This window comes from Orcinus orca, chromosome 17, assembly GCF_937001465.1.
Source record: "Orcinus orca chromosome 17, mOrcOrc1.1, whole genome shotgun sequence".
Taxonomy (NCBI): domain Eukaryota; kingdom Metazoa; phylum Chordata; class Mammalia; order Artiodactyla; family Delphinidae; genus Orcinus; species Orcinus orca.
Window position 1 is genome coordinate 34,599,278 of NC_064575.1, and position 12,682 is coordinate 34,611,959.

The window sequence follows — 12,682 nt, forward strand, 5'->3', positions numbered from 1 at the left end:
ATTTATCCTGTCTGGCTTATTTCATCAGCATAATGCACTCCTGTTTCATCTATATTGTCACAAAATGAAAGGATCTCCTTCATTTTTTTAAGGCTGAATAATATTCCATTACCTCTTAAATAAGTGACTTTTGGTACATTGTTTACACTTTCTAAGCCTCAGGGTTTCTTTTCTTCTGTAAAATATATATATATATATATATATATATATATACACTAACAGGTTATTTTCTGATATGTGGAATGTTTGTTGAATCAACAAATAATTAGTTGAGATCATAAATGTGACACTTAGCACTGTATTAACATTTATTAATACTCTCCCTGTTAATTTCTACAATAAATTGTATAATAAGTAACAATAATAATAGTACTACTAGTAGTTTTACAAAATGCATAGGATGTGCCAGGCATCATATACTGTACTACCCTCCTTCATGTGTACCACAAGTTACATGTGGATATCATCTTCCACGTTGTTTCCTTTAAAGAAAATTGAAGCTCAGCAAGATTGAGTAGCTTGCTCCAGATGTGAACTCAGGTCTGAATCACTCCACATATAGGTTCTTAATGACTCCATATCTTTAATTCCACATCTGCATTTGTTTGTTGTTGTTTTTAACTTTTCAAGCATCTGATCTGAAATTCCTTTCTCTGGGGCGTTTTCCACTTTGTGGGTCTTGGTGAGAAACAGAGCCTTCCTCTCGTTATACAAGCTGAACATGTCAGATACACTGTTTACTCACATGCTCAGTCTCCCTTACAGATGGAAAACAGTCGGGCGACCTCGGGTTGGCCAACTGCACCCCTCTCTTGGATTTTGAATTACAAATAAATGATGTAAAGAAGCAAGGCCAGCAGTGCTGGGTCAACCTCCTGTTTCCTGTTCCTGCTTGGTAGGAAGGCCAGCTAGGACTTATAACATCACTTTGGCCTGATCCTATAATTGCAATAGCATAGCCTTGGCTTTCGGTTGTTTCGTCTGCTTCTAGTTACTGAGGCCTAACCATAAACTTCCAAAAGTTTCCTTTCTGCTCAAATTAGCCGTATCTGGTTCCTGATGATTACAAATAAGACCTTTCCTGATATACAATGGTGACCTACTTATCCAGGCAGACGTAACATCGTCCTGGCAGGGACAGAGGGCAGGCAAGTTCCTTGAACAGCTGAACAAGAAGAAAAAGACCTAAGAAGGAAGAATTGAAGCCAGTTCTGCTTGTGTTATAATTCTACCCGCAGCTGCCTCTGTTTCACAGACCACATGCTAAGGACCATGTCCCTTCCCCTGTAAAAGACGAGCAAAGTAGACCCAGGCCTTCCAACCCAGAGACCAGCTGAGCTGTACCGTGGGCAATCTAGGATGTGAAAGACTTCACTCAATGTCTTTGTCACTTGACACATTGTTCCTCTCTTTGGGAAGTAGCTTCTTTGTGTGACAAGAATGTGCTAAACCAACACTTAAGTGGACAGAGGTGAAAGATGCCAAAATTAGCTACAGAAAAAAAGGCGTAAAGACTTGTATTTTCTGTTATTTGAAGGTGTTAAGACCCCACATAGAATATGAGTCCTTTAAAGGAAAGTTGTGAATGGCCCAGGGAATGTTGAATTTCCACGTGGCAATATGTTCGTGATCGGTCATGATGATGATGATGGTAGCATCAGTAGCATTTATCAGTGTTTCCTGGGTGAGAGGCACTTTATCCTACTGACCTTTTATCTCCATGACGACCCTGTGAAGTAGGAAATACTGTTTCAGCATCTTCAGGGTTTTTCTTTTTTTTTTTTATCAGGAATTTACCCTAGATCACAGTTGGGTGGTAGAACGACCAGAACTGGACACTGGCCTTTCCTGAATTCCCAGAGTGTGATCTTAGCAGTTGTATTGCCTGATGCAGAGCCATGTAAATGTTGCCAAAGCAATGAAACGTGTACCTATTTCTAAGAGATTCTAACTCAGAAGCTCTGGGGTTAAGTGCAGAGCAGTTGAGTGTGATTGTCTTTACAGACAGTAGATAACTGAAGAGAAGTTGTTTAAAAGTATATTTGCATATTATACTACACTGTCATATCTGTGATTGGTTAGCTATTGAGTAACTAACACAAATCCCAATCCCAACTCTAATCTCATTCATCTCTTGTATGATATTTGACCTAATTGAGGCAGATTTTTTTTTGTTCTTTCCCACAAACACACATCGAACATCCAAAACATGCTTACCATTTGTGAGCATATTCTCTTAGTTATTTAGGAGTTGAGTAAGAGTGAGAGAGAAGGGCTTCCCTGGTGGCGCAGTGGTTGAGTGTTCTGCCTGCCGATGCAGGGGACGCGGGTTCGTGCCCCGGTCCGGGAAGATCCCACATGCCGTGGAGCGGCTGGGCCCGTGAGTCATGGCCATTGAGCTTGCGCGTCCGGAGCCTGTGCTCCGCAACGGGAGAGGCCACAACAGTGAGAGGCCCGCGTACCGCAATAAAAAAAAAAGTGAGAGAGAAAAAGACACATAAATATGAAATACGGTCATCATTTTTTTAATATCCTTTATGTTGTTAATCTCTCTTAGCATTTACTGCCATTCACTCATTTGTATTATTTGGGGTATAGCAGTTTATTCACACAGCATTTTTACATATGGCTTATCATTTGTATTCTATTTTAATAACACTAATAATTATAGACTATTGACAAACTCATCAGACCCTACATATTCATTTCAAAATCATGAAAATAAGGGGGAAAATGAGGTGTAAAGTGGAAAATCTATGTGTACGTTTTCATTGGTGGAATGAGGAGCTACCTGAATATATCACTCCTTTAGCTTTTCCTTCAAATGGTGCACTTTTTCCTCCATGCATAGGAGTCCCTTCCATTAGGTAAACAGTAGTCTTGAGGGCAAACCTCAGAAGTAGAAACGGGAGAACTTTTCAGTTATGGTAAAATCAAACATAGTTTTCTTCAGTAGTGAAAAAAAAATTCTTCATGAGAAGTTCAACCACCGTGAGTTCCATGGTGAAAAACTTTCCACTTATAGATGCAACTTCCCCCAGAATTCTGAGAAATGTCGGTAGTAGAGAGGGGTGTTGCATACACCTGTTTCATTTCCCTCTGACTTTTCCTTCTCCTTTCTCTATTGCCATTAAAATCTATAGTGAAAGCACATAGTAAGCAGTCTAGGACAATTGATATGACATTTGATCTAAATCTCCAAAGTCTATTTTAGATGGGGATGCTGTGAGAGTCACAGGAGGGGGAAAATCTAGAATTATTCTTATGTGATCAAATGTACTAAAATAACAAAAGCAAATCTTATTTCTAGCTAATAACATAGCATTCCTTATGTGATGTCATATTATGGCAGAAAAGAAATATATGCGTCTATTTTCTTCTATGTTAAAACTGCTAAGGAGTGGGGACCAATGAACTAAATCAATTGTTTTGAGTTCAAGTTGTAGTTTTTAGTAGCCATCCTTCTTAGCAAGTTTTCCGAAGCAAATGTAGTTCGTTTACTATCACCACTAAATGTGCCATTGTGTAGATTTGTGGAAAAAAGTATTGTCAAATATATATACTTCAAAATGATTTGTGTAAATTTATCTATTCATATTATTATTCTCCCCAAGTAAATCAAAATCTACTATATACTGTGTTTTTCTTCTATAGCTTAAAAGGGGAATGTATGTTGAAACTTATTCAAATATTTATTAGGTGTCTACTAAGTGCCAGGCACTCTACTAGGCAGTAGAGATGTTGTATTAGAGGTGGAAAATGTCCTTGACCTCCAGAACTGATACTCTTGTAAGAGAAATACTGGGTCAAACTAAGTCAACAGTTTCTTTGCTACAGAGCTTTTTACGAGTCTTGTGAATTATGAGTCTCTGATAAGGAGATGTAGTGGACAACAGATCCCAAATTTATTTGAAATCTTTTCCTTCATGGACTGTCTCATAGGATTTATGATCCACTGAACACACCTTGAGAGACACTAGTATTCTGCAGTGGTTAGTTAATTGTTTTCTATTAAACAACTATATACTGAATCCATGATATTATTATCTGGATTTTTTGGAGGATACAATGATGTACATGGCCACTGTGATGATAAGGGGGTCCAGTTTAGTTAAGAAGAGAAACCACAGGAGCTGTAACTTAATGTAACAAAGAAATACACACACATATACATATATTTTTATGTAAATTATTATTTATATAGTATACAGTGTCTTCTGAAGAAGATAGAGTTGTTTGTAACTTGGGATCTCACAGGAGGTTTCACAGAGAAGGTAGACCCTGAGCTGGGCAGAATTTCAGTAAGTTAAATTTGGTTCTGACTGTACGATAAAATCAGGTATTTGCACTGGTCAATCTGACCTTGATGGAACAGCATTCCATTTGCAGGGAATAGTGTGATCAAACATGCAGTGGTGGAGATTGCCAGCTTGTAATATTCCAGTACCTGGAAAGTGTTGGAACATCTGCTTTCTCCACGGTCTAGAAAAGTGAATCTCGAGTGAAATGCAAGTATAATGGAGGCCAGTGCTCTTTGCTTTGTACACTGCTTTGATTCTACAACATGCAACAATGTAGTGATCTGTTTCAGATTGTCATTATTCCAGAGGGTTCTTAGTAACAGGAGTGGAAAAGGAAGACCTCTCTTCCTGTGTTTCTGCCCTATGCTCTTTTTTGTTGTTGTTGTTGCTGTACGCGGGCCTCTCACTGCTGTGGCCTCCCCCGCTGCCGAGCACAGGCTCCGGACACGCAGGCCCAGCGGCCATGACTCAGGGGCCCAGCCGCTCCGCGGCATGTGGGATCTTCCCGGGCCGGGGCACGAACCCGTGTCCCCTGCATCGGCAGGCGGACTCTCAACCACTGCGCCACCAGGGAAGCCCTGCCCTATGCTCTTAAGCCAGAAAAGGTACCAACATCACTGACCTGACCTTGTCTCAGGTATCTATCAGGATCTACTAGCATCATTCTAGTGAAAGGTAACTAGACGTCCAAAGGACTGAAAAGATACACTATAACCTTTGTATACTTTATATACCTGGTAAAACAAAAATGTCACCTGAGTGGTCCCCTTCCCTAGAAATACCAGTATGTTTTTCCAGTGCATGGCAGAACTTTGCAGGTAAAACTGGGATAAAGGTGAAGAACAGTCTTAAAATTCTAGTCCTTGAACAGCACCTAACACACAACAGGTTTTCAATAATCTTAGCAACAGTATTCACAAATAATGACCATCAGCGTAACTGCTCTTTTGTGCCAAAATACATTACCATATTACTTTTTTTCCTTCAGCTTTACAACTTGGGTTCTATTATTGTTTCCATTTTACAGATTAGGAAAGTGAGGCTCAGAGATGCTAAGTCACTTGGGCAAGGTCACAGAGCTTGTAGGAGATAAACCTGCAGGCTTACTGTTGGATCCTACAAACCAGACCATAATTTAAGTCCTTCAAAATATACCTCAGAACATTTGAGTAAATTAATGAATAAATCCTCCTAGTCAGACTGACCAGATCATTATATTAGGTTCAGCTATAAGTGGAGGAAAGTCATAATCATAGTTGGACAGTTAATACAGTAATTTACTTGCTTTGAATTTTCTAAATGATGTTTAGCTGGTAGTTTCATGATGATAACCATCGAATAAAAACAGGCATATTTTGGTGTTTGGAATAAGATCTCATATTGAGTAAAATACATATTGATTCCTAGACCTATATGATGTGAGTAACAGATGACATTGAGATGTCATCTAGAAGTACTCCTGTGCAGTTCATCATGTCAACCCAGCTAATAATTTTAGAATGTTCAGAGTGAATAATATATGCAGCCATAAAGCATATATCTAATCAATGCAAATAATATTTTTCCTATGCTAAACCCAGAGATAAGTTATAACACGCATCATAAGATTAATGGGCCATTTTTTCTTCATCACTTTGCTAAATTACTTAGTCTGGAAAACATTCAGAAGGTTGCGAATTGGAGCTCAGCAGTAGTAGTGAGACTGTGCCTCTGATGATGAAACTATTTCCACCCCGACCCCTACTGCTCCCTTCTTGGGAAAGAAGGCAACATTTCTCCTAGAAAAAGTCACAGGTTTATAAGCTGGCTTCAATAATACGTTTGGAGGAATAGTGTGTCTTTTAAGCAGAGTCTATCTCAGCATATAAAATAATTTTTACCTACCATTTAATGAAATTAACACTCACTTTGAGGCTAGGTCTTTTGCCATTTGACTCCTGGATCACGTCTATGGATATATTTTTTTCTTGAGATGAAGTGTGAACCCAATATAGTATCCATCATTCAGTCTATCTAGCTGATGTACATCCTCTGAAGCACAAGCTCCGTGAGGCCAGGCACTTTATCTGCTCTATCAGTGTAGCCCTGATGCCTAGTGTCTAGCTTTTGGAGATTCTTAATAAACATTTGTACTGAATAAGGTATGTACATGGTGAGCAAAAGTTGGCTTCCCATTTTACAGTCAAGAGTATCCCACTCATGTTCTGTGAACACTGGATAGCAGAATCTTACTATGTTATTTTTCTGTTCCCTTTGCAAGTTTCCTGAAAGGGCATTCCTGTGCTTAGAATGTCCATCTCCTCCCATCTTCCTGGAGAATAACTCTTCTTTCTTAAATACTTAGTTCCATTATTGACTCTTTAAGATTGAATGTATTACCTCCTTACAAACAGAAAAATGCAGTGCTGTTTTTTTTTTTTTTGGACATTTATCACCAGAAAATTATTCTAACACCTGAAATTCTGGACCTAAAAGGCCTGGACTAGTGGTTCTCAAAGTCTGGTATCCAGACCAGCACATCAGCTGCACGTAGGAATTTTTAGAAATGAAAGTCTTGGGCCCTGCTCCAGACCTACAGACTCGGACACTCTGGGGGTGGGGCCCACTACCTGTTTCAGCAAGCTCTCTTGGTGATGCTGATGCATACTCAAGTTTGAGAGCCACTGCTTAGACCTAGAACTTAAGGTTTAGGCTTTGGACAGATCTGAGTCCTAAACACTACTGAGACACTGGAGTGACCATGAGCAAGTTACTTCTGGGAACCTCTTAGCATCTGTGTGCCTTGCTTAGCTAATAGTGATTTTAATTAATTAGAATAATGCACACAGTGTACTCAAGAGAGTAACCAAAGCATACTTTATGTTCCATAAATTCTAGCTGTTTACGATTATCATCAATCAGAGCTTACTGACACATCCTGAAGACATTCTTCTAATAAGTGTAATAATATGGTTTGTAAAATTAACAGCTTAGAAGAGCATATTACAAAGTTCATCAGCCACGGTCTCAGCAGGAAATCAGGGGTACATCAATAAGGATAAATTGAGCCCAATGTAGAGAATCAAGAGATAGTGTAGTGCCCTGGGTTCAGTAAAAGTGTGGCTACTTTATAGGAGATGAAAGAGAAAGGAAGCCTTGCTGGAGAGAGAGTCCTCCCCAAAGATGCTGTGACGCCCCACAGAGAAGCACTATATGTTAGTTGGGGGATGCAGCCAACTCCCAGCAATTTGGCAAGAATTAATACCCTAACTTCACTCCCCTCCTTCGTTCCCTACAGTCTTCTATTGGTACTCTTTATTGGTGAGCCAAACGGAAGCCAGAGCAAGGACACTTACTAAGATAGGCCATGCAAGCCATCCATATAGAGTTGGGTGGAGAAAGGATGTGGAAGGGCAAATAGGACATATTTCCCACAGGTGGTGAGCGAGCTGTAAAATCACTCGCCCTTCTAACATCATTGCCATTGCAGGAGCACGGAGGAGCAAGTGGTTAGTTCTGACCTGGCAGATCCGGGAGACTGCAGGACAGAACTGGTATATGAGTTGGACTTTAAAGGTAGATTTGAATTTTAATGGAGAGTATGGAGTAAGAAATGGTGAAGAACCAAGGGAAAGGGAGATTCATTGCAAATGGAGAAAAGAAAAGTGGCATAAAGACAAGAAAAGTCAAGACTTACGGAAGAGATAGCAAATACTCTGCGTGTGACTGGAGCAGAGAATGGGTAGACGAAGGCTGGAAGTTAAGATGAAGTCATCCTTGAGTAACATTAAAGTTTCCTCCTTTAACCTCAATTTCCACCTTCTACTCCCTTCACTAACATTGGAAAATTAAAAGTGAATTTGACTGGGTTGGTGACAATGGCAGTATGAAGCAAAGAGAGGAGAATAAGAGTAAAAAAATTAGTAGTACCTTGGTGAAGCTGGGTAAATGATGGGTGGTGGTGTCACGTCAAAGCATGGGCAAGTGATTGTGACAAATATAGGCTTATTTCTTGACTATATGACTTCAGTTAAGGTACTTAAGCCCTCTAGGCTGCAGTCTCCCAACCTGTAAAATGGGGATAAAACCTCGCTTCCTCCAAGGTTTCTGTGAGGATCTAGTGAGCAATGGAAGTAAGAGTTGAGTCCAGTAATCAGTTTTTAATACATATAAACTAATGTGAGGATAAGGGTAAGAATACTTGCTATCATTTATTGAATACTTATTATGTGTCCAATATTGTGCTAGTCTATTTACATATCTTTTCTCACTTAGCTTTCTTTTCTCTTATCTGCCTTTCTATAGGCAAGAGATAACTGATGGCTCAGTTATGAGGAAACGCAGTTGTGAGGAAAATGTCAGAGGGAAAATGTACCAGAAAGTTAATTCCTAATGGATCTGTCAGCCTTAAACAGAGCATGTCTGTGCTAAACTGTGTAAAATATCTGTGCTAAAACTACTCAATTGGACAAGTTTTGATAAAGTATTAACTTAATGAATAGGCATAAACAGCTTGGAGCTTTTTGGAGGGTATTTGGTAATATTAGTATTGGTGTGATGACTTTTGAAAGTTCTATGGCGTGTAGAAGTCAAAAAGAAGACCCGGAAAGGGGGAAAACTCTCTCTGAAAGTTATTGGGGAAGTCTGGCTAGTAAGACTCCAAAAGGGAGAATCAGTAAGAGGCCAGGTTATTCATAGGCCTTCTAAGAATGTGTCCATGAGAAATATTTACAATGATTGGATGCCGGAATAAAGGAGAACACTGGCTCCACAAATGGTAACTTATTTTACACAAACAGGCTAATGATAAAAATAATGAAAATCTGATGGATTTTTGAGAGTTTCATTGACCAAACTGAGACAAAAGTGCATAACAGCTAGATGCTCATAGTTTTAATCAGTTCCCTTTGGAGTCAAGCAAACATAGCACCTGAAATGGTAAGGGACGTTTATGCAAGGTCACAAAGATTTTTGGTGGTGCATTTGGGATATAAACCCATTTCCGTAAGAATTCTTTCAGAAGTCAAATGTTTTCTTGTCAAAAATAGCATGAACTTACTTCCAAGAAAAGTTCCTAAGAAAAAATAATTTGAGTAATGAAGAACACTGATGTAAGAGTTAATTTAAGAACCCAGAAATAGAGGTAGAGAGTAAAGCAATTATGGGTTAAGAGTCTGCATAGGCAGAAGGAGCGGAGCGGCTGCTGCTCAATGGTAGAAAAGCCGCCGGTGTTCTGACCAATTCGTCCCCCTAGCAGTTGCGGGGGAGTTTCCTGCCGGCGCGGCTGGAGTCTCTGTTTCTCAGGGTTCGGTGGCTGGAAGATGCTCCAGAGAGACGAGGCTGCGGCGGAGGAGGTGGCGGCGGCCGAATCGGCAACGGCGCTAGGGTGGAGAGAAGGCGGCGGCGGCGGCGGCGGCGTGCGGGGCCCAACGGTGTAAACAGCCCCGGAGGCGGCGGAGGCGGTGGCCAAGACCCCGAGGGGGAAGCGGCGGCTGAGCCAGGGTCGCGCCTCCGTTGGAAACCTGGGCTGAGTGCAGCAGAGGGGTTCTGCGGCGGGCGCGAGCGGACGTCCTAGACCTCGCCTCCCTCCCTCGCCCCAGGTAAGGCCGCTGGGCGCCCCGCCGCAGGGGGAACGGCCGCGAAGCCCCGGACCGTTTTCGGGGTGCCACCGAGCTGCGGCCGGGACCTCTCCCCGCTTAATCCTCGCCTCTTTCCCTCGGCCGCGGAGCCCAGAGGAGCCCAGAGGAGCGGGACGCCGGGCCTGGCTCCTGGCTACGCCCCTAACCCAGCCGCCGCTTCCGCGCTCGGCCGAGGCTGGGAGAGGCTCGGGGCAGGAAATTTTAGTTTGCTCCAAAGCCTGGAAGTAAACTGCTTGTCCCTGTTCTCTGCGAGCATCTCTTTCACCTGAAAGCACTGGGGCTACTCCAGGCCGTAACTCGTCCCTTCCTGGTGCATGCCTGTTTGAAAACACTACCTTTCCCATTTGTTTCCCCATTAGCTTCTGCCTTCCTCTGCGCTCCATTTCACTTCCTCGTTAAATCTTCTTTCTCGCTCTTCTGTCTACGCCTCTCACCACCTCCTTCCTCCTTAGCGACTTTATTTAAATCGTTTCTCTTTTTCTTCTCAGGAGACTCCGGTCTTCTCTTCCCTGTCTTCCCCAGCAGTCCTTTTCGGATGTCATTCTTTTTACTAGTGAAGTTCTTAAATGAAACTGCTATCGTCAGTATCCCAAATCTACCAGAGGCCCATTAAGAATAGACTCACCAGCTTTAAGTGGCAGATCAGTTTCTGATTTCACCGAGCCTAGCATCCTTTGTAAAAAATTGTATTATTAAATGTAGAGTGTGGAAATAGCCCTGAAGTTATTTTTAAAATGAAGGGCTCAATGAGTGTTGGAAATAGTTATTTCATTTTTCAAGTTGCATGACCTCTAATGTCAGATTGAGCAGATCTAGAACATTTTTGCCCATCCTGTTTGGCAGAATGCTTCTTAAGCGTTTTGATAGCGGCTCACATTCATCACTATTCAAGTTGGCTTAAAAACAGTTTGAAAACTTTAGAGAAAAGACATTATGAGAACAACTAGGAAGCTGTTTGGATGAAGTCACTGTTAAATACCTTTTAAAATAGGCTTCACATGTTTAATGTATCAAAATAAAGTTGGCGGGAGTCTTGTAAAAAGGATTATTTAGGAATTTGAGTAGTCTTAAGAGTTATGTAGCTATTTTGGGAAAAACATTCTTTTTCTGTTAACAAACGTTTACAACTCCTGTGATGTGAGAATTACCGAGGTTTACTGTGGGATTAACACAGGAACTCATTTTATTTGAGCTACTACATGGATGTAGAAGTGGTAAATTGTTCAGGTTAGCGTAAATCAGTATGTAGTAGAAAAAAAAAAAAAGTCTGCATAAATTTCCCTGGAAGGGGGATATGGTCAGAGATGGCAATTTGAAAACAGTGAGTCACCAAAAGTAAAAGTAAATTACAAGCTGTTTTGGGGGTCTTCAAGAGAGATTTTATAGATTGAACAACAACAGCAGCAAGGATAAAATATAACGCTGTCATGTAGACTGCAGCCTGAAAAGAAAGCATTGCAGAAAAGCCACATCATCCTGAATTTATATTTCCGTGCATTTGAACAGATTGGAGAGCAGTAAAGTTGTTTTAAGAGCGAGTGATTTAAGTCAGCCAGCTTGTGAATAATACGAGATATTTTTGCATTTACATTAACTTATGTCCATAAATAACGAACTTTAACAATGAACAAAATCCATAATCCTGATAATGCTAAGAAAACTGGAAAGATACCTTTACCTTGAAAAGACAGGATAAAGAAGACAGCATAGAAATTTAGGGAGATTGCAGTTTTGGAAAACTTACATTAACATTTATTAGCTGCTACAGCTTTGAAATGTGATGATTTAAAGAAAGAAGTAGACTGTTGATTTCTAAAAGGTAAAGTGTTGGCTGAAAGAGAAGAGAATCTTGTTGAGACCTAAAGTGTTCTTTTAAGGATACATTTCAATGTCATTTCAAAAAATAAACACATTTCCCATAACAAAACAGTGAGGTTAATGGAATAATGCACGTGAAAGCTTTTTGGCCCGAAGGAGTTCCATCCTTTGGAACAAAGTTTTATTGTTGAACACACCATGACCCAGGCCTGTGAGTGCCAGCACAGTGGCTGTTTTTACAAGATCTGGTACAATATGCACAGTAGTTCTGGCCTTAGCACTAGGCAAGGATCATTCTTTTTGTATCTTCCTGATTGCTTCCTCTACAGAAATGGGATAATCCCTCCTCTTCTAAACTGGAAAGTAGTTTCTTCCCTCAATAAAACTAGTTTCTTCTCCAGGTTGAGCTTTTCCAACTCTTAGAGGTCTAAAATGAATGATATGAAACATACTGTATTTGCATCTATTTTTATTTAAGAGTTATCTAAGGAGACTTATCTAATTAAATAGGAATTTCCTAAGAGATGCCAAAATAAACAATCAACAAGTTTTCTTTAAAGATCATATATATTATATAACAAGATCCACCTAAGAGTTAAAATATAAGTAGGTATACAATTTAACTATTTGAAGATAATTTTTCTTCTTACCACTGAAGCAATAAGCAGGTAGTAGTACAATTTGGGGAAAACAATATTTCTGGCTTTTGTTTGTTTTATTTTAATTTGTGATATTCATGAGATCTTTTGTGAAGCCTTTGGGTATATAGTAAAATTCATGGGTTTTTAACTTTGTATTGACTCGTATTTTTGTAGATTTTAAATTTTTCTTCTGGCTTTAATTTATACTATCTCCTTTTACTTTTTCATTTAGAAATAATGTATTTTTCTCAGGATTGCAATCTCAGTGCAGTCCTCTACTTTTCTATTGGTTGGACGTTCTCTT

General features: G+C 40.2%; 1 protein-coding gene across 1 annotated transcript in view; it reads left to right on the forward strand.

Annotated features, from left to right (window-relative positions):
• Positions 1-12,682, forward strand: part of LOC125961667 (translation initiation factor IF-2-like) — a 48,478-nt gene that overhangs the window by 23,493 nt on the left and 12,303 nt on the right. Inside the window, exon 6 of the mRNA XM_049700478.1 lies at positions 9,538-9,880. Coding sequence (XP_049556435.1) covers positions 9,538-9,855 — 318 coding nt within the window. The 3' untranslated portion in view covers positions 9,856-9,880. The remainder of the gene's footprint in view (positions 1-9,537; positions 9,881-12,682) is intronic.